Source organism: Pipra filicauda, unplaced genomic scaffold (assembly GCF_003945595.2).
Source record: "Pipra filicauda isolate LSUMZ 115617 unplaced genomic scaffold, ASM394559v2 scaffold71_size5581439_pilon, whole genome shotgun sequence".
Taxonomy (NCBI): Eukaryota; Metazoa; Chordata; class Aves; order Passeriformes; family Pipridae; genus Pipra; species Pipra filicauda.
The window spans coordinates 5221382-5244336 of NW_024104887.1; the positions used below are offsets into that span (position 1 = coordinate 5221382).

Genomic DNA, 22955 nt, shown 5'->3' on the forward strand with positions numbered 1-22955 from the left:
TCTACAAAATAAAGCTAAGCATCTCTAAGGGATATTTTAGAAACAAAAAAAAAAAAAAGGAAGAGGTTTAAAGAACAGTAACAGCAAAAATTATTCAGGATGTTGATTTGGCAGTTTCTACTGATCTATGTTCATAGCCTTCTTTGAGACATATCAGTGAGAGTGAAGTTGCAAATGGCTTTTTGAGTGAGAAGTTTGGGGGCCAAGAAAAAATGAAAGTCAGAAGTACCTGGCCAGAGGTTTTTCTCTCACAGCACGACACATCCACAGCATGCCATTTCCAGGATTAGGATAACCTGGAGATGCAGTTATCACTGAGTTGCTGGTGCCAATCTTAATGTGAAAAAAAACTGAAAGCAGTGCTTTGATTGTAGCCTTGGGATTTATCCCCATATGAGAGATCCTCTGAAATGGATTCTCAACAAAGTCATTAAACAACCACCATTGAAGGCAGATTATCAGGCCAACATGGTTTTAGTACAAGGCTGCTTCTCATTTAATAGTCAGTAAAAACAAAACAAAAAACCCCCACACTTTCCCTACGCAGTGGGGAATTTTTATAGGATAAAATGACAGTTAAGACTCCTCCTTTCCTACCAGCCTCCATGAGGCACCAAAATGCAGTTCATCAACAGAACCTGGGAGAGGTCTTGGAGGGGAAGGACAAGAATTGGATCCCTCACAATTACAAACAGACACACACATATATTTCCTAGTTGTCAGTTTTCCCACCTGCTTCTTTCAAGATGAGAAATATATCTCCTCATCAGCCTCCAGTTAAGCCACTGGGAGAAGAGTCAGTGCCTGAGACACTTCTGAACTTTATCTAACATCATTTTTTCCTGATACACTACCATAGGTCTCATGCTTGATTTCCAGGCCCCATTGTGCTTCATCCCCCCGGGGCAGTGCAGTCTTACTCATCATAAATACAGATTTCTCTTTGAACTATAAAAGCAAAAGAGGGTTTCCACATTTTTAGGTGATATCTTTGTTAACCAAACCTAATAAACCCCTCAGTTATTTACCTAACAGCTATTTCAACACGTGGCAAAGACCTGGCAGATTAACTCTTGAATTAAAGTGGGGTTTTTTTCAACTTGTACACCTGAAATTTAAACTATGAGCACAAACACTTTTAAGCAGGCACACACTTGGTGTAGTGTTCTGTGCATGACATTAGAAAGAGGATGCAAGTTCTACCTTTGTTTTACTGCATGGCAACAGTGAACAAGGATTGGGAGAAAAAGTCAGTAGAAAAGTAGAAAACACAATATTAGAAGATTAAATTTATTCTTCTTAATCCAAACAACACCATCAGATATGTCTCATATATCCAAAGATCAAAGACTGGGAACTCGAGAGGAGATCTAACTAACAAAAATGAGTATGGAATGATGAAGTAATTTATATATCTCAGATACATTTAATCTTGCAAAACAGAGTGGAAAAACTGAAGGGATTGGGACTTATAAAAGAGAAAAAGTGAAAATATACATGTGTTGTAACCATCAGTCTGACTAATGATAGAAAAAGATTTATTTGTTTTTTTGTATAGTGCCTCTGAAAGCAACTGGGGTGTGTCTATACCACAATCTCTCAATAAACTGATATTGCTAAACTTGTCTTAACTCCAAAGCAATACATTTTCATTAACTTATGTTCCTACATAAAACAAAGCAGTTACTTATTTTTATAAAAATTATGTGGTGAATCCACAGTAACTCCAAATCACATCGTCACTGTCATTGTACCTACAGAACATTTCTTTAAGAGCTAACCAAAAAAATTCAGCTATATCAGGAATTTCTTAGAATGGGTTATTGTCCAGCTGCATTTCTAACCCTGTCTAGTCATCAGCACCCGACAGGGTAGTTTGTTTTACACTTTAAGTTTTAAAAAATATTTGTTGTAATTTGATTTTGTCGTAACAGGATTTGTGTCTGGCGTGGATTTGGTGATGGTTTCGCTACTCCAAGATCAATCCAATATTAAATTTTCATCTTCGGACACTCTGGAAAGAGATCAACAAGACTTCATGAAGACACAGGGGGATTCAATATCCCCAGTTCAGCAAAGTGTGAGTAAGCTGGCCCAGGCCTGTTCTCCTTCTTCAAAGTTCAAATACAATATTCAGCTATTGCTGTACTAAATCTCACCAAACTTACTGGTAACAAAGCAAATACTGAAAGTTTTACTCTTGAAGAGTAAAAACCTGAGTTATCCTCCTTAGCTTATCTTAAGCTCTGTGCTAAATCCCTTATTCAATTGCTTAAAACCCCTATTTCTTTAAAAACAAAACAGAGAATCTATCTATCCAACTTCTAATCCTGAAAAAATGCTACTTTTAAAGTTAATTCTCATTCTGTTTCTAAAATAAATAAATAAATAAAACGCAGACAAAGAGACATCAGAGCCTTTTTGTCTCCTCCCTGCCTGTAAAGGATGACTTCAAGGACTTCACAATTCCTTGGGAGTTTTTTAGAATAACATGATCTCTGTCCTGTTGCCTGTATATTCATCATGTCTCATAACAAAAGTACAGCTGACAGTACTGTTTTTCATCAGACAACAGCAAAATAACCATTGTCATCCTTTTATTATGAAAATTCCAAGTGGAGAATTGACAGCCCTGTCATTCATACAGCTTAATGGAACTAAATATAAGGAGGAATTTTTTAATTCTAATCTAAGAAAAGATACCATAAACGCGTGTATTAGGAATGTAGAGGAGAGCAAGGAAGAAAGAATTAAGAAGTCATAAACTAAGCAAGTTTGTGTTCATGTGAGAAGCTAAAAGTGTCATGAGGTCAGATTTGCTTTCTGCAGGGATCCATGACAGAACAAAACATTAATGGCTTTAACACACATGCAAATGACTGGAAAAGCTGGGCCATGTTCCCCTGCAGAAAGCACCGAATTTATGCTGGCTTCCCTGTGGGACTTCTTGAAAGCTGGTTCTTCCATAAAGGCATATATTCCTTAAGCTGTTCTAAAACACCGTAAAACCAACTCGGATTTGGAGGGGGGAAGGAGCAAAGGGAGCACTCAATAATCTGGTCTGAGTTTTTGTGTAACACGGAACATTCCATTTCCCCCTTCCCTGAACACAACAACCTGCTCTTGACTGACGCACGTCTTCTCAAAGGCATCCAAGTAGTTACTCATCCTTGGTGTCAGGGCAAATATGCATATTTTCAGTGTCAGGATCCAGACACCAGTTCTCGTTAAGCCTTTCTCCTTTAGATTAAAGAGCACTTCAGTAGCTGTTATTTTCTTTTTGCTAAAGTGCAAAAGGGAGGGGAGGAGATGAGACAGGCAGAAGGTTAAAACGTCTGCCCAGAGCCTACTTGTCTCTTAGAATGAATGTGGCCACCTTAATGAAGGGAAGTGATGTAACCACCAACCTATCTGGCAGCGTGTAACACCACCAGAGTATGAGATCAAGCTTATTTGACTAAACTTGCGTACAACAAGACTTGCACTTATCACATTCCCGTCATTTAATCTTTCATCACTTGATCATGCATCATTTTTCTCTGGAATTGTCAGACCAACTAGTCAATGGTTACCTAAGACACCCTGTTTTTCAAGGATAGTTCAGTTTTCTCATAGAACACCAGAACGGTTTGGTTGGAAAAGACCTTAATGATTATCCAACCCCCTGCCATGGGCTGGGATGCCACCCACTAGACCAGGCTGATCAAAGGCCAGTCCAACCTGGCCTCACTTTTCTTAATTAATTGTTGAACAGGTTTGGACACCAAGCAATCAGAAAACCCTTTAGATCTTTCAGGGCTTCTCTGCATAAAGGTGACTAGAACTAATAATATTATACTTATCAGCGATGTATTCTTAATACAATTAAAATATTTACATTTTATATAAATATATAAAGTAAATTATGAAAATAATAAAAATTTGTTCACATGAATCCTAAATAAATAAATGCCAATATTTCATTGCAGGATAATCTCAGTTACAGCTGCCAACCATATGAGTCAGACGTCAGGACAGAAAGGAAGAGCTCAGAGTCTTCTCACAGCCCCAGCCCTGCTTCCCCAGCCCAGGATCAAATTCATGGGAGATACCCTACAAACCAAGGAATCCACTGCGGCAAGAACAAATTCAAAGCATCTTTCAGCACAGAAAAATTCAGGAGGTACAGTTACGAGGAAAACACTGTAGGAAACTATGACCGGTTCCTCAAGAGCAGCAGGAACCCCTTCCACCCTTACAAGAGGCAGATCAGCGAAGATGTTTTCCAGGAAGCACACCAAGCCCTCCCACCAGAGGCTTCACCTTTCAAAAATCATAGAAGCATCGATGGTTTTGAGGGTCTATCAGGATCTACGGGTCCTGACGAGTCAGAGTCATTTCCCACGCACATCCCGGACATCTCCACGGAGCAACCATGGTGTAACAGCCTCCAGTACAGCACTACGGGTCAGGATCACAGCTCACAAGTCATGGTCAGTATTTTTTTATACTTCTTTTTCCTGTTTTCAATGGTAAAAATATACTTTTCAAATTATTATCTTAACATTACTACGTGGACGTTTAGTCTCCTGTCAAGTTGTAGGCTAGAGCTCAGGAAAAACATATTTAGACATATCCATATTCATTTGTCCAAGTCTCTAATTTAAGGCCTTTCCCTACTGGAAAATAATCCTCAGAAAGATGTACAATGATTTTCCATCATACATCATACATGAATCCTAAATATCCAAGATCTTCCTGACAACAGTAGTTGTCATCAGCTAGTATTTTCAAGATACAAAAGTTCACAAAACAGTATTTTTCAAGCATGAGGACGTATATCAGATTTGTTACAACCCCTCAGCAGACCTACGCTTTTCTTGGTGCAAATGGAAGAGAAATTCTGAGATATCAGTACTATCAAAATTTAAATATCAGACCTATTTATGGTATGTGAAGTGCTAAGTTACCGAATTCCAATACAAGATAGAGGCAAGAGTCTATTTAGGGCAGCAGAGATCCCTGAAAAGCACATTAAATTACCCTCCAGTATCTCTACAGTACCTCTGCTGTGATCTGAGGTGTAAAGTGTATCTTCATCATCTAATGCAACCAAAAACAATGACTCCACCTGCCAGGAGAGGGCCCTAAGCTGGTTCCAAATGGCTGTGAGATGAAGAATTTCAGGACTCCCCAAAGAAAAAAGGATTAAAGAAAAAAATTCTTAATTGGATTAAGACCAGGGAATGGAGAGATGTTGTCAGGGAACATACCTGGGGATTGAAGCCATTCAGGTTAAGGAGGAAATTGATCTAAATCTCTTATTTCCTGGATAAACACTCATCTAGGTCAGAGCAGTTTAATGCAAAACCTGTGAGCAGTTGATGAAAAAAAAATTCCTATTGTCTTCCCAAATCCCTGGGCTGCAAGATGTGCAAAATGTAAAGGCAGCACTGCAGGAGCCCTTTACAAGTACATGTAACTACTCAGGAGCAGAGTGGCTGCTTGTCAGTGTCTCCCATGGTTCTGTCAGCAAGAGATATCAAACTCCTAAATCACTTCCACACTTCTGGCAAGTTGGGATTTCTGTAAATCTTATCTGATGGTCACCAAAATAACACAGACATTTGTTAATACTGGATGTAGCATTTGTTTGGAGTCAGGATATCAAATCAAGTCTAACACGTGCTCCTACAATATACCACAAAAATACTAAATATAAAAATATTTAGTAGGCATACTAAAATAAATTTATATACTTATTAACATATATTAGACATACTAAAATACAATAAAAGTTGATCATTATGGCCTTGCTTTAAAGCAGAAGGATAAGTGCTACTAGGTTCTTGAAATAGTAAGATTCTTACTCTATTCCTACACATTCCCTGCGTCTCAATCTATAAACAGACTGACGTTTTCTGAATTGCTCTTTGAATTGAACATGACCTGGGATTTCCTTTTTTAAAGTTGTGATTATAGAAATGCAGGAATTGGTTAAGGTCTTCATAGAATCACAGAAATGTTTTGGTTGGAAGGGACCTTAAAGATCATCTCGTTCCAACCCCCAGCCCTGGCCAGGGACAACTTCCCCTAGACCAGGTTGCTCCAAACCCCATCCAACCTGGTCTTGAACACTTTTGGGGGGGTCACCCCTTGTTTTGTACCATTGGAATATAAAACAACTTCTATGTAACACTTACTGTGACAGAATTAAATCCAAAAATGTAAATATAATGAAGGTAAACCCAAACAGTGACTAACAGAATTATTCTATTTTAAATTGAGGTGTTTTCTCTAATTACTCATTTCTTAAATATTTTCCAGCAGGATTCAGACATGAAGCTTAGGACATCCCCACTGGAAGGGCAGCCTGGTTTGTACTGCTACCAGCCTCAAGTGCAGCAGATGTATTGCCCCTCACACCCTTTCCATCAGGTCAGTGTAATATGTGCATCAAAATCCCTATATTTCTAACACTCTAATGGTACAATAGTTTTGGTATTAATATTAAAAAAAAGATTAAATAATACCTTTAAATTTGTGGGGTTTCAGGGCCATGTTTATATATACAGATTTATGAGAATAAGGTCTTAAAAGAACCACAGCTAAATGCATTTTAAAATGGTCATTCAGAAAAAGAAAAAAAGAATGTATAAACAATCTTGGTACTCCATATTTATATTTTCACCATTATGCTCAAAAAAACATGTTTTGAAGCCTGATAAATTATTCACATAACTGTTGGCATTTCAAGATCCCAGGGAATTAACTGTGCTTTAACTTCAGAACAAAAAACTAAATATATGTGACTGTACACTTAAAATTCAGATCAAACACAGGAAAACACTTTAAAGTAAAATTTGAACAGTAAAATGATGTTCACTCCCCTTGTGCTTGATGGCACACACATCTCTTTCACAATCTTTTGCCTCTTACATCATCCTCAGTGAAAGATTATTCAGCTGAAGCATAATTGACAGTAATGCTGATGATGCAGGAGAGTGTGCAATATTAAGGTTGTTCTTCTGCATGTAACTATATTATTAGCACTAAAAATAATTTCCTTTAGATATAAACGGTCGTGCTGTTCAATGCTTTGAATTTTTCCTCTTTTATGTTCAATTACCTGCAGCTTATAAAATTTTCAGTAATTTTTTCAGTAGTGTTTATTTCAAGACAAAAATATGCTTGAAACACCCTATTTAAAACAAGCAAAAAAAAAAAAAAAAAAAAAAAAAAAAAAAAACAAAAAAAGAAAGCCCAAAACTTGAGGTGAAATTAAGGTAACAAGGATTTTTCAGACTTATAGGGAGAAATCCCTGTATAAAAACAGCACAAATGTTAAACCATTAGAACTTACGGGAAAGTCACATATATAAACTATTTTAGGATAAAAGCTCACACTTGAGCTACATCTCCTTTGATCTCAGTGACTGATGACAGATATTGTGGCATCAGCTCTACCATCTCATTCAACTTGCTCAAGAAGTATAAAAAATATGACTGACAGAGCGGTGATTTAAACTGGGCAAAGAAAACAAAACCCAGGTTACTGTGATATTTCATTAGGGTTGTTAATTTGTATGGTGTTACATGTCTGAGTCATTGAAACAGTCATTACTCCTGGCTTTTTTCTTTTACCTACCACACTGACATTCCTCTAGCCAGAATTTACTGAACCTTATTTTTCCCAGTCAAGTGGCAAAAAGGCAACTATCTTTAAATTCTTATTTACACCACCATAATTAATTTACTTGTGTTTTTTTTCTTGTTAGCCCAAAACTCAATAGAAGTGATAAAAGGTAATAATAAAATTAAAATAGAACAAAAGGAAAGGTGATATTACACTACCATCCTAACTTAGAAATCCAGTTATTTGATTATTGTTATTTTAGAAGAAAATTGTCCCAGATGAAGGATTGACTTGCCAAAAAAAGCCCTGCTGCAAATATAAACTATTCCCCACTGGGATTACAGGACAGACATTGTGTGTATGCCACAGCACCCTACATCTCACTCACCATATAAATGCCATTTCTGTGTGCTGCTTTAGCAGAAGCTCCACTTAGCTTGTTAATTCATTGAATAGTTTTGATTTCTTTATTCATTCTGAAGCAGTCCCCTTTCCCCTGTCCCCTCTGATGTGATACCAGTGCTATTACTATACATTGGCACTAACCACATTCAAAAAACCTCCAAAATTAAAGCTGAAATACGCCTCCTGGGAGCCACCAGGCAAGATACAACAGGCACTAAGAGGAAAGTCTTCCATCCACCTGCAAGCTGGCACCGTGACAGATCTCTTACGTGCAGCAGGTTTCTGCTGGACTTTCCAATACTTGTGCTTCTGAATGTTACTATGGTAAAAGTCTGGCAATGTGTTCTACTACTCAGAGAAAAAAAAAAAAAACCAAACAATAAGTATAAGCAGCCAAAGTCCCAACAGGTAGAATTGCTGTCCCTGTGCCGCAATCAGATACTGGAAAATGGAAGAACGTGGGATATACAAGACTGAGAAGGAGTGGAATAACATCTTCTGCATGAAGCAGCTCCGTGATTAATGCTTTACATTTCAAATTGGAATGGAGCAGTGCAAGTTAAATCTCCATGGAAGTTACACTCCAGAGAACGGGCCCTTTAGCCTGAAGTGAAGGATGTTCAAACTGCGCCTCGGTTTTCATTAGAGGGATGAGAGAGATCAACCCCTTCCATTAATTTTGTCCAAATGATAAAACGGCCTCACCTTCCCCTTTGCTGGACACAACACAAGTGATGAATCATGAGAGGAATTACTTGTTATTGACCCGAATGAAGTAGCAGACACTGACTGGAGTCACTCACCCACCCACCATAAAACACGGACACCTTTCATGCCAGTTGTGCGACTGTAAAACCAGCTCGAGCCTGTCATTCCAGACCATTCCTCAGCCTTTGCTCCCTCAAAAAGGACTAATGAAACCAATAAAACAGAAATAATCCTTAAAACACCCCGGTCTTGCCTTTCATGATGACATCAAAACCAGTCCCATCTTAGTACTCTTTCCTTTCAAAGAGCCACCAAAACCAATAAAATCAGAATTATTGTAGGAATTGCCCAGTTTTCTGCTCTGGTGAAAAATCTACACCCAACGCACAAAGCAGGAAGCACAGAACTGCATATGGAAATTAGTTCACAGATCCTCTGGAGACTCCATTTTTGCCTAATATTTAGTTCAAAAATATTAATTAATTATGTTCATTTCATTTCTTTCACCGTGCAAACAACAGAGTATATTCAGTCTGGTTTTCCACATTCCATTTCAGGCAGTCCAGTGTCAGAAAGATAAAAGCAAAGAGGCAATAAAACTCCAGCAATGAGAATAAAATTACAGAGAAACTTAAATAAATTATTAAAAATCCAGAATAAGTAAATAAACTATGAATATTTTGCAAGCGCATGACAACCTCTCAAGCATGTTTTAAGGGGACAAAGACCAAGAGCAAATGAAGCTTTTTTTTTTTGATCCAAAAAAAGGGATTACAATAAGAAACTGAGGAGGTGCATAAATTAATTAAAAAGGGATTTTTCCCAACAAGTCTCAAGAGCTACATTATAATTTTTCAGAGGAACCACACAAACCTCATGACACAGAACTGCTGGAGCTGAGCAGTAAAACACCAGAAAAGGGCTCAGCAACCTTTGAGCACCAGGGAAGGCACGCAGGTAGATTTTTCAATAGCATGTGACATGACTCCTAATTTTGGCCATGCCCTCACCCTGGCATCTGGAAAGGTTCATCTGTAAGAGTCAGAAATTCCCCTCACAGGGAGCTCTGAGTTCAGCAGGAGCTTTTGCCTCCCAGAGAGCCAACTGATGCTATCTTACCTGAGCAGGGTAGTGCTCCTTTGTTCTTGAAAGTCTCTTGCCAGCAGACTTAAGCTGTAATTTGGAAAAGAAAAAATATGGAATATTTGGCAAAGAAAAAGACCAACTGGCGTGTTAAAAAAATTGAGAGCAAGTCTACAGACACTGTGGTGCAATCCAGGTTATCTACGTGGATTATTTCCACTCTCTCACCTACTTTTTGGCATTGGCATATTTCTATCCCACCTCTCTAGTATGTCTTGGGAGGTGGACAAGCTTAGAGATCTCCTTAAGAGATAGGTCAGCATCTCAGTAGCTTCTGCTGCTGGTCCCCGGGAGGGGTGAGGGTGGCACAAATAGTGCCTGATTTTAGGGGTCCTGGCTATTCTTTTTAGCTTTCTGGTGCAGAAAATGAGAGGGGAAAAAAAGAGTCACTTGAGGTGGTGGTGAATAGCATAGCACACAAACTCCTGGCCTCTTGGAGATGCCTGTTCCTTGGCATTAACTATGAGGGTACAAACAGGGAGTAGCCCAACAGCTTCAGCATGAGACAGGCAACATGAAACCACCTCAAAAATGTCTCACATGCTGCTCTCCTGACCCCTGGAATGATCTTACTAACTTATTCCATAATAATACATTCATTTTTTATATATTCTGATGCATCCACTAAAGTTTTCATTGTTGTTTGCCAGGTTTATCCCTGCCTTGCATAATAACAGCAATTTTAACAGAGATTTTGGGATGCTATTCCCGTGGGATTAGATATTATTCACTTCAGATTTTTACCTTGCTGTATCCCTCTCCACCTAAAAAATAAAACAACAATAAAATAGCACAAAAAATCAAACAAGGCTCAGTCAAAACTTCAATGTTTCTTCCTATATTTTTAGCAGCTTTACTTGATGGGCTCATTCTTCTATACTGCACATTGTTTGAAGTATTTTATTCTGGTGGTTTTGGGGTTTTTTATGTAAATAAGTTTACACCGTTAATTTACTTGTCTGCATGTTCAGGGGAGGCTGAGCAGACTGAGATACTTCAACTTCAAAAGAGATGGTTGAAAGGAGACATGCTTTAGATCCATAAAATTAAGAGTTATCTGGAGACAATTAATAGGGTACAGTTCCTCACATTTTTCACAAGAGCTCAGTAGCGTGGCAGGCAATAAAGAATAAAGTACTTTTTCTTTTCCCCACACAATAACCTCAGAAATACATAGTTTAATACTGTTATTAGGAAATATTTTTGGGAGCTTGTTGCTAAGCCAAATAACATCTCTCTTGTCCCATCAGTATCCCTCAGGAGGCAGCTACCCTGTGACTTACATCGCTTCTTCACACTACCCTTACCAAAGAATCGCTCCTCAGAGCAGTCAAGAATCCCAGCAGCCTCTGTTTCCCAAGCCCATCTACTCCTACAGGTAATACAATATTTCTTCAAGCCCTCACGTTACAGGAAATGCACTGTTTACCCATGGCCTGGTTCCAGCATCGTTTGCAATAACACGCTTACTCTTATTTGTCTTGTTCCCGGTGTGTTCTGTCCTGTTCGCACGAATCAAGATGATCCAGACTCTGGGGCCAAGGCACAGAGAAATTAAATGTTGCAAAGCATTGTCTTGATCACCCCCCCCCAAAAAAAAAAATCCCTAAATGTTTCTTTAATACAAAATTTTACGAACGCCATCAGCACAAGACTGATCCCACTTTGTTGCCTTTCCTAGCACCTGTATTAAAACTATTTTTTTCCAGTTGCTAAGGCAAGGAAATGCCTAGAAAACACACCAGATATGTCAGTCACCACACAGTTTTGGACCCCAAATAATCTAACAAAGTAGATCAGACAATTAAATTTTAATTACCCATCTGTCACTGTCAGTTTGATACTCTGTGTGGCCTTCACCAGTTTAAGCTTTCAGACACACCTCAGATAAATACCCACCAGCAGGATTTGAAGGTCTTGATTTCACTTTCTATATTACTTTATTTGAAACTCAGGTTAGAACTTCTATATGAGCTTTGAGAATTACCTGTAGAAGTTACACAGTGTAAGGAGATTGTTATAAACAACTAAGTGGAAATTTTAAGCATCACTGTACTTGTGCTATGGCAGTGAAAGTTGCAGTAATTACACACAATTTGGAAAATAGTCTACTTTTGGTTCTGAGGAGTCAAGCAGAAGAGGCTAAAATGCTTTTCTTTCTCTCCCTAAAGCATCCTGATCTTCATGGCTCTCAAAAACAGCAAGACAGGGAGTTTGCCAGTCAGTGAGATTTACAATTTCATGACGGAACACTTTCCTTACTTTAAGGTGAGTTCCACTGGGAGGGGGGGGAATCTCCCTCTAAGCTTACCTGTCAGCAGAGGGAATAAGGGATGGGATTCCAGCTATGGAAAGGGATAATTTCTTAGGAGATTAATATCAAATCAATTACACACTATATACATTCATGATCACAAACTACCCAGCATTTTACATGCAGGAAAAAATGTGGTGATATTTAACTCAAAAAGATATTAAGAACTGTTCCAGCTGTGAGTCTGGGTGTATAACAGTGGCCATTCCTCACTAACAACTCATAAAAAGGGTGAATAATTTTCAAAACACATTCACTCCTTCCTCTCAGATCTCAAATACAGGCAGAACTGGTCTTGTAGCTTCCTCTGCCATCAGCAGCACCTCCAGACTGGTGTGGAAGCAGAGGTTCCAGGTTATCTCACTGCATTCTGGAGCTGGGATATCCGTCTTGGGCAACAGCATCACTTGCATGCCCTGTACCAAGAAAAGTCTAATATATGATAAATGGTACTAAGCTCATAATTACACCATGACGTTGGTGACGGGAAGGGTGTATGGTTTGCAGCAGCACTATTGAAATTTAAATCCATGCTATAAGGGAATGGTTCCTTGGGCTTGGAATGCGAGTGGAAAGTGCTCAGTCAGCAAATGATCCAAGAGCAGGAGGATTAGTTGAGATTTTTAAAAGAGCTGTAATGGAATCATCACCTGCTGATCTACATGGAGCTTTATTTCTGCTGATTCTTCAAAACCGTCTCGCTGAAGTCCAGAGCAGGTGACCTCAGCTGTTAGCAAGGCCCAAAAATTAAAATAAAGCAAGTGAGTCTGTCCTGTTTCCTCTTGCAAATAGCCCTGCAGCAATTCAACCAAATTCGAAACAGCTAAAGCAAGGCAATTCAAACACTTATAATAAGAACACTGAGAATAGCTAAAAGTAAATGTTCTGATACAATTTTGCAATGGTTTTGGGCACTAACTGAGGATAAATTCTGTGCACACAAAAAAAAAATAATAAGGTTGAATCTGTCAGTAATCAGAGAAAAATACACATTATGATGGAGGAAGAAGTGTCAGGATCCATCATACTTCTGTACTCCCAGATTTCCTCACAAAAGAATCACTAATTACTCCATCATTTTTTACAAGCAAAAGAAGGGAGAAAATATGAAGACACCTAGCATCAGAAATCAGAAGTACTCAATCCCAATGGAATCCACAGAAAAACAGCAAGAGTTTCAAGCAGAGAGATGGGGATATTATTAATAATTTTTACAGGCATGTTCATATTTATTCATCAGACCAAACTGAAATTAATTCTCCGTTGTCTTACAACATAATTGATTATAAAAGTTAATCAGCAGCTTCAAGCAAAATGCTGCTGCTGCTGCTGCCAACATGGACAGAATCCTTCAGACTCAGGACTGGCTCTGCCAGGTGTCACCATCCTGGTCCTTCGTGGTTTTTCAGAGCTCCCTGTCTTTTTCTTAATTCATTTTAAAGTAGATGAGAACAAGGTTGCTGTTGTCATATGGATTACAGGGAAAGAATAGTGCAGGGGGTAATACTTGGTGCAAAGGGAACATTCACTATTTTTGCATCTATTTTTGCATTTTACTTACAAATACAGTCAAAAGTATTTGACTGTAACATCCTTAAAATGACTAAGGGAGAATAAAAAATCGAATATTACACCTACAGGCATTAAGTCCTGTCTACCTCTGGCCTTTACAGCAGCCCACAGAATTATCAATATATGGCAAAAACTAATACCCTCTATCATCCTTTTTTTTGGACAGTCTTCAGCAAGATAAAATAATATAAAGACCAGCAAAGAACATTTTGTTGTTGCTACCAGCACTCACTAACTAGCAGGATACAACAGGGAGAGGGGAAGCAATTTAAGTTGGAGAGAAAGAGAGTGCAATTGTACACAGAATCTTGCTGGGAGACATTAGATGATACAAGCCGAGTCAAATTAACTTGTATTCGCTGCCACAGCAAATTTAGTTTCTATGATGCAACAATTTCATTTCTAGTTGAAACAGAGCAATCCAACTCCTACGTCCTAAAAAAAACATCTACACAGCTAAAGTTGAATTACCCTTTGATGTACCTCTCCCTTCTCTTGAGACCTAGATTTAAAGAGAAAGGGTTTTGCAAGATGACTGAACTCTTTAAACTTCAAGAGCTGGTCAGGATCCGTGGGGCTGGACAAAAAAATATTTTTTGTCATCTTTTTCTTTGTAGTGATTAGTGGGTCTAAAAGAAAGCTTTAATCTTGTTAATTGGAATTAGTGCCAGTGGTCAAAGAGGCCAGAAAGGTCTGTGGTCTGATGGAACCTAGAGCAGCAAGTATTCAAGCGTTGCAGATGTGGCACTTGGGAACCTGGGTTAGTGGTAGCCTTGGCAGTGTTGGACTCAATGATCTCAGGGGGCTTTTCTAACCTTAGTGATTCTGTGATCCTATGATTTTATGATTCTACAGCTTCGTCCACACTGTGCTGAAACGCAGCAACATCAAAACCAAGCCACGGCAAGGAGATTTCAACTACACAAGAGCAACTTCAGTAACCAAAGCTCCCTCATGAACAATCACATTCACTTAAAAAAAACAGTGTCAGAGTCATAGCACAAACACACTGAGTGTTCCTTCAAGCCTTGCCTGGATAAACTTTTTGCAGGTCAGCAATGCCAAGTTTAATGCAAGAACCTGTTGGGCTCCTGGGAGCAGCCTCCAAAATCAATCCATGTACTTTTTGCTCTTACGTTTCTAAAACCATCTCACAGTTTACACCCCCACATGTTCTGAAAACCTCTGAGAAACCCGTGCCGCTCCCATCTTAGCAGAAACACTAATTATCCTGTCTAGATACAGACAGAGGTGTGTGTAGCCTCGTGTGCAGGGCAAGAAACATGAATATTCTTTCAGGTCAGCTTATTCAGTAGCTAAACACACAACTTACCTGGGAGGAACAGTTCTATTCACTTTTGGAATTGCCAGAAAGCAACTTGAATATGACCTGCAAGGGAGAAAAACTGATTCATCATGTTTAGTATGACCCTGTGGCAGAAAGGGTTTTAAAGGGTTTGAGTTTGTTTTCTTTTTTTTTTTTTTTAAATACAATTTATGTTGTCTCACCTCTGAGACAGAATAGTGAAATGCTGACATCAGGTGGGCCAAAAGGGTAGAAACTGTGCTGCTATGAAAGGAGAATAGTTTCTCTTTTAGTAAATAACACATATTTAATTCCACACCTTTTTTTTTTAATGAAGAAATCAATATTAAATTTGACCATCAGCCCTTCCATAAAGCTTTTAATGCCTTAACTCACATGATAGTTCTTTACAAGCTACAAAAGAACAGACTGTACATTCCTGATAAAAGTAGATAAGAAAATAAAATTCTGAATAAAGAACTTCTATCAAAGTATGTTCAAAATTTCACAGTGTGTCATGTGAAAGCAAAAATGGACAGAACTCCATTTATAAAAGATAGTCTTAGAGGAAGTTTCTTGAACTAGGCAACAATTAAAGAGATTATCAAACTATCCAAAATCTGACTTTCTATGCAAGATGGATCCCTACTAATAAAGCATAAGAATGCAAAGAAAATTTAATACACATAAAAGGGGAATTTTAATTTTTAACATTTTAAAAAATACTATGTAAACCCATATTTATTTCTTGTGCTCTCTGTTCAATAATTCTCTGGTTGATATAAACAGTTACAATGACAAATATTTTGCATCCATGAATATGAATCAATAGACAAAGACAACTTCAGCCACCTTTCAGAGAGTTGTTTAATTTCTTTCAATTCTTATGACACAGAGATGAGGATATTTTTTCGAAATAAGAAAATAATCATTTTAATGATTCAGTTTAAAGAACCTCCCAGCTGCCACTGCTGAGTTAAAAATAAATGCAAAGCACAGAGATGCAGTGATCAGATGTGGAAACCTGTATCTATCTCGTCTGTAGGGCTTGTGATTAAACCATTTGGTTATGTAATTGGCCAGCACACAAAGTTACACCTACAGGAGCATGATAAATTCTTTTGAAGTCTGCCTGGACACTGAATTAGAGTCCAGGTAGCACGTAGTGCTTTAGTTAAATGTTGAAATATTTCTCGGTGTTCCAAAACAGATTCTGATAGAAATCCTGTTAGCTCACAGCTCTAGAATATAATTCTTTAGACACTTAATTCCTGTGATTTTCAAATTCACTCTTAAAAATCCAGCAGGCCTCTGACAACCTTTTTGCTCAGATCAGTTACTGTTCTATCTGATCCCTCTCTTCCCACACAACATGACGGTAACATTTTTGTGGCTTCCTTCTAACGTACAAGTTTCTCATGGCAGAAGGTACAAACTAAACAGCATTTCTTACAACCTCACCAGTCAAAACAGAGACATACATATTTATTTTTTTATTTGTCCTTGAAGTCCCATTCTTACACTGGATTTGTTTCTCCAGACAGCTCCAGATGGCTGGAAGAATTCTGTGCGCCACAACTTATCTTTGAACAAGTGCTTTGAGAAAGTCGAAAACAAGTCAGGCAATTCCTCTCGGAAAGGCTGTTTGTGGGCTCTGAATCCAGCCAAGATTGATAAGATGCAGGAGGAGCTACAGAAATGGAAGAGGAAAGATCCAGTTGCTGTAAGGAAGAGTATGGCAAAGCCAGGTCAGTAATGTGCCAAGAACTTTTCTTTGTAGCAGGCACCAAACTGTATAAGAGAATTAATACGTGACTTAGGAAAGCATTTCAGGATTTTTCCTGGTTATAAGGTGATTGGCAAAACAAGAAAACAAAAATTAGAAAGTAGAATTAAACAAGACCTCGTTTTGTAGATATTTCCAAATAAGCAAAGAAGTTTCACCATGGACTTTTTTCTTGTTTTCCAGAAGAACTTGACACCCTGATAGGCGACAAGAGCGAGAAGCTGAGATCTTCCCTCATGTCCTGCAGCCCGACGGGCGTTGCAGGTGCCTCACTTTCCAGGCAGATGGCAGCCCAATCCCATTCCTTATGCGAGCCCTCCCTCTCCTCCGGGATCCCACAGCCATTACACAGCATCCACGCCTCGGGAGCTCTGCATGCCAAGAACGCTTTACCCAATTTACTGGGGGGGCAGCAGCCTCCGTGCTACACATCCCCACAGGGCTTCCCCCAAATCCCAAATGCACTGATGCAGCAGACACCGGACGCTCAGAGCCTGTTTCCTTCTGGGGAGGCTCAAAGCGAGCTCCGAACTCAGCCCAGCATCACTCAGGACTCCCCGCTGCCGGCGCAGACCCCCCCAAACTGTGGGATGAAGATGCTGCCGGAGCATTCCACAGCCAGGACAGTGCAGGACACGCTCATGCCGGAGGGAGACCTCAGCAATGACATCGATGCTCTTAATCCATCCCTAACTGATTTTGATCTCCAAGGTTGGTATCTAAGGTATTTTTATCTTGTAGAGTCAGGCTTATTACATCCCATCACCTCCCATCACATCCCAACCCATCACCTACCAACCCTTCGTGACCTTCTTTTTTAAATACTACTTCTTGCCACTGCTACAAAAACCACCTTAACTAGGTTACATTATATACACAACACGCAATATTGCATTAAATCTTTAAAAAGTTTCCCAAGAAAGCCACCTATTTACATCCAGAGTTTAAAAAACATTCCTGCTTCCTCTTGGCTACAATTACCAATATTAAGTATTGCAATACAGTATTTAGAATGTATTTTTTAAATTCAGATATATATTCCACTGGAAAGTACTCAAGCACAACTATTTAGTGCAATTCTTACAAAAGAATTGTCACGTGAAGGGAAATAAGAAAAATAATGTTTATCAAATTAACAGGTTAACTTCTTTCATCAATATTTATTCAAACACTTTCCACATCTCTGCTCCAACAAATGTTACTTCCCCCTTCCTGAGGCATCATATGACTTGTGCCCTGAACAATTATACTTCCTGAGGTGTGTTCTCACATACTTAATCATGTAATGCTGACAGTAATTTTTTATATATTAAATAATTGAATCATCTTGGCTGGATGGGATTTTGAACATTAAGAACACAGCATTTCATGCAAAAACAAGGAAAAAACCCACCATGTATTTATATATATATATATATATATATATATATATACACGCATTATATATGTGTGTAAATATATATGTAAATTTATAATGAATATATATACATTTATATATACACATATATATAAATCAAATCCTGTGGGTTCCAAATTATAAAGCTCCTGTTGCACCAAATAACATGCCAGAATTTCCTTCCTGCACAAACAAAAAGCGGTTACATAAATCAACCTAAAAGACAGAGCAAAAAAAAAAAAGCCATTTCAATAATCTACATGACTCAGCGAATGCCAGTGCCATCCATTCCACTGTCACAAATATTTCCCAGTCCTGCCATGCCCACATTGTTCTAGTGAGATTGACACCACACTCCACTCGTTTCCTGGGACCTCTTTCCATTTTATTCAGTTAATCTGAAGCACATGCTCTGGTAGTGTGAATATTCTCTGTGCTTCATCAGTATGGTACCACTCCACCTTCCCTCTGGCCTAGCCCTTTATCTTAAATTATTTAACCTTACCTATGCTTTTTACTTTCTTTCTTTATAAAATTATCAGATCTCTAATTAGAGGCCCTAAAACTTAAGATAAGGCCTGCACACTACTTCTAGCAACAGGGCTAAGTATAATCCCATATCTTCCATATGTTATAGAGATGAGAGGCACTTTCCTTATCCAAAATCAATGTTTTCCTTCAAAAAATAGAAGTTATTCTTCATAAATATACATTTCTAACAGAATATTGCAAATTACCAGGTGAAATAATTTTCTTAGATGTATGCTGCTTTCTCCCAAATTTAAATTCATTATGGAGACAGACAAACAAAAACTACCTAAACAACCTTTTTTCTTCCTCAGTCCCAAGGTTTTAAGAGCACCTACACATAAAGCACACACAACTGTTTAATTACGAACTTCTCCTGCAACACAATGTTTAAAAAACTGAATATATAGAAATGTATACACACATCATACGAAGAGATATTAATCATTCCATTAATCAACATGTTTTGTTTCGTTGTAGGGAATCTTTGGGAGGAGCTAAAAGACGACAGCCTTGCTGTGGATCCCCTTGTCCTCATTTCATCCTCCCCAGTGTCTTCCCAGTGTTTCCCCTCTCACTGCCAGCTGGAGAACAGCAGCAACATCCCCATCCCAAACGGAACTCCACATGGAAATGTACCCGACCTCCAGCTCACCACCCTGTACTCGGCCTTTATGGAATTGGATACAGTGTCTCCTGCCTACCTAAGTAATCCTGGATCCAAACCTATAGCACTGATGTGAACCACGTGCCAACCTAATTATTATTATTATTATTTTGTCAAAATCCAGTCCTAACCATCACACACTTCCCTATCTGATTGATGTCAGCTGAGACCGTGTCCATGGGAATAAGAATAATCTTTTTTCCAGAACTCGCCCGCAGGATATGTAGCTTTACTATAATAATTTTCTACAGACAGACACTAAAAAAAAATTTTAAAATATTATTTAAAGATAATATTGTTAACAGCTGAACTTGTCAACACCATTTTATCAAGTCACTCATCTTCTGCATCTTCCAGAAACAAGCGACTCTTAAGAGGAAAACAAATTATTGACTTTTTTTTCCTTTTCTTTTTTCTTTAATGAAAGCTGCTTGCAAATGAACACAGAACTCACAGCACACAACAATCTAACTTATTTCTTGGAGCCAATGACGGCAACATCATCCACCACAGACCACTCAAAATAAAAAATCTACATGTTAAAACAGTTATAGTCCCTTTGAAAGCAGTTCTGGGTTTTGGTAAACAAGAATGTGAACTGAAAATTCTGTAAGTATTAGAAGATAGAGGACAAGCTGCTGACAGACTAAACCAAAGCAACAAATATACTTCAGTGAAAAATATGTAAGTTTTACTGTATTTAAAAAGAAATTTTAAATTCTGCTTTTTTTTAATAAAAAAGAAAAAACTATTTAGTAGAATTTTTACTTGGCTGGAAATTATTCTTATTCATTCTTCTGTCTTTTGCCTCATAAGCTGAACAGTAACATGAATTATTCAACCATTAAATGAAGATTTTTAAAAATGCTAATAAAAAAAAGAGAGAACAATAATTGCTGCAGTTATCCAAATCCAGAGAGCATCTCTAGTTTAACTTCCAGCTGCATCCAACATATCCAATGTGATTTATTACAATACTGAACCAGCTGGACCAGCCCTTGCATTAGGATAATGTCTACTTCCTACCGTGAACTAAAGTAAGGCATTACAGTAGCCAGTTTCTCAGGAACACTCTTCTCCCTCTGATTTTCCAAAGGTGCTGCTTATGAAACAAAATAAACCAGTTTTATTTCAAGTGATGCAATCTAAACCCAAAGCTATCTGCAGCAGGAACGTTCTGAAGAAAACAGTCTAGAAGCCAAAAAATATCAGTGTCTTGAATGGCAGGATTCCCAGAGAAGCTGTGGCTGCCCCATCCCTGGGGATGGGTTGGACAGGGCTTGGAGCAACCTGGCCTAGTGGAAGGTGTCCCTGCCCGTGGCAGGGGGTGGAACGAGATGATTTTTAAGGTCCCTTCCAACCCAACCCATTCTGTGATTCCCTGATCTCCAATCACAGACTATGTTAATTCAAACTGAAACAAGGAGGTCGAGATTTGGGTCAGATTGGGTCATTTACACTCCGGAAAAGCAGGGGAGGAATTACCAAGGATAGAAGAGAGAGATGGAATTGCTAAAATATAGACATGCGGGTTTAATTAGCCGCTGTCCCACAGCAAGGTGGGAGCACTGCCCGCTCAGACCGATGCCAAACCCAGGTCCAAATCTACACCTTCATCTGTGCCTACTAGCCCAGACTTAAAATCAGATTAGGGGCAGACGGATAAAGACGACTTAGGAAGAGCACATGTGATGCAGCTTTGTAATCCCTCACGCAACTACCAAGAAATCCCCACTTGACTCAAGCTCCTCTTCCTTGGCCTCCTGCAAAGAGAATACGCAGTTGAAGAAACACAGTCAGGTTGGCCAAGCTGGTCCATGAAAAAAAAACCCAAAAACAGCAGGATGAGAGTTATACAAACACATTAGAGCTGGGGAATCAGTTCTTGACCATCCTAACATTTAGGTAAAGAAATAAGGAAAAAACGAAGTATCCCATGTCAAAATAAATGTGAATATTAAGTGATAAACTTAAAGCACACAGTAAGTGTAAAGCTGCTAAACAGTATTTATATGTATATAAAACACTATGTATATATATAGTGTTTTATATATCGTATTATATACAATATATATGTGTATTATATACAGTATATATAAAATAGTATATAACACAGTGAATATGTATATAACACTATATACAACACAGATATATATATATACACATGCACACTGTTATATATATAGTATAATATATCATATATCATATATTCAGCATAATTTAAGGGTTACCAACTTAAAAATAAATACCAAGTATAAACTGTAAGACAGATAATATTATCCTAGGTACCTTTTTTTTTAAAAAAAGCATCAAATAAATATCCATCCTAATACAGGATACCCTGTGCTCAGGCAGTGGTTTTGTCCCCCTGTGGCCCTGCAGCACACAGCTACTATGATGCCTTAAAATATGTCAACATCACCCTTAAGCCAAAAATAATAATAATAATAATAATTGGTAAATAAGATTCTCTACAAATATTTGACTGTTCACAGCAGATCTGGCTGGGTTGGTTTCCTTGGCTTTGTGTGTTTTTTAAGCCCTGACTTCCTCAAACAGAAGGCCCCACTGGTGCACCAAGACCCCCCAGAGCTGGGCAGGACCACCCAGACCCTCTCAGACTCCTCAAACTCAGTTACACAACTTCAGCCAACAGCCACGCTGATGCCAGAGGGAATTCTGCACTCCACAACCTACACCTTCCAAGACTTTTCTGGATAAGACTGTCTCCATTTAGAAGCCTTTCACTGCAAACACCAAACAGTTGTGACACAGATCGACATTTTCAGAACCCTGAGGGAGCGAGATGCTCAGTTCTCAATGACTTTCAATCACTATTTGCATCAAATTCTTGTTAAACCCTTTTTAAACTCCTTATAGAAACCCCTCCCGAGTAGCACACAATGAACCACACCATGGCCAGTGTATAGAACAATACAGGCCTTTGCAAGATATTCCCATCAGAATTAACAACATTCCCAATATTTTGTTATTTGGCAGAGGGAGACAACAAGAAAACGCATGAGAACACACCAGACAAAGAGCACTGGGATAGTTCATTGCTCCAAAAACATGGCAAAATTGTAATAAAATATTTATGATTAGAGCAAATGCATGGCACGTGAAAAAAATCCATCAAAACTGACAGTATGAATCCGGACAACACGTTATCAAGCTGAGATAAATATCTGCTAAAGGAATTCCAGACTTGCGGATTTTAAAGCAAGAAAAGCTAAACTTCTTTTTCCATGTTAAAGATTTATAATTTATGGGCATAGCAACTCATCCATGATTTGTTCATTCCTGTGTGTCACTCGTATCCTCTACGGCCTGTGATTCACAGGCATGGCCATTCCTCAGAGGCACCAATATATTCCACACTTGTGACCACACACACGATCACAAGCTGGAAGGGGAGGAAGAAACAGAGGAGAAATCTAAGTGTCAGATGGCATTTTATATTTTTCTTGCTGATAAGGCTCTGAAGAATGATCAGACATAGGGAAGAACATATT

General features: G+C 38.5%; 1 protein-coding gene across 1 annotated transcript; it reads left to right on the forward strand.

Moving 5' to 3' along the window:
- The first annotated feature begins 1957 nt into the window (after positions 1 to 1957).
- Positions 1958 to 20123, forward strand: FOXN1 (forkhead box N1). Its single transcript, XM_027726774.2, has 8 exons — positions 1958 to 2080; positions 3969 to 4472; positions 6307 to 6417; positions 11122 to 11249; positions 12043 to 12139; positions 16604 to 16811; positions 17033 to 17560; positions 19254 to 20123. The coding sequence occupies exons 1-8, from the start codon at positions 1961 to 1963 to the stop codon at positions 19514 to 19516; spliced, it is 1959 nt and encodes a 652-aa protein (XP_027582575.1). The 5' UTR covers positions 1958 to 1960; the 3' UTR covers positions 19517 to 20123.
- Positions 20124 to 22955: the final 2832 nt, after the last annotated feature.

What these genes read in the sequence shown, in the direction of transcription:
- FOXN1 (XM_027726774.2), top strand. Translation starts at nt 1,961, where the DNA reads ATGGTTTCGCTACTCCAAGATCAATCCAATATTAAATTTTCATCTTCG. An exon ending in AACACTTTCCTTACTTTAAG is followed by an intron (nt 12,140 to 16,603) that starts GTGAGTTCCACT and finishes TTGTTTCTCCAG; the next exon opens with ACAGCTCCAGATGGCTGGAA. An exon ending in AACTGATTTTGATCTCCAAG is followed by an intron (nt 17,561 to 19,253) that starts GTTGGTATCTAA and finishes GTTTCGTTGTAG; the next exon opens with GGAATCTTTGGGAGGAGCTA.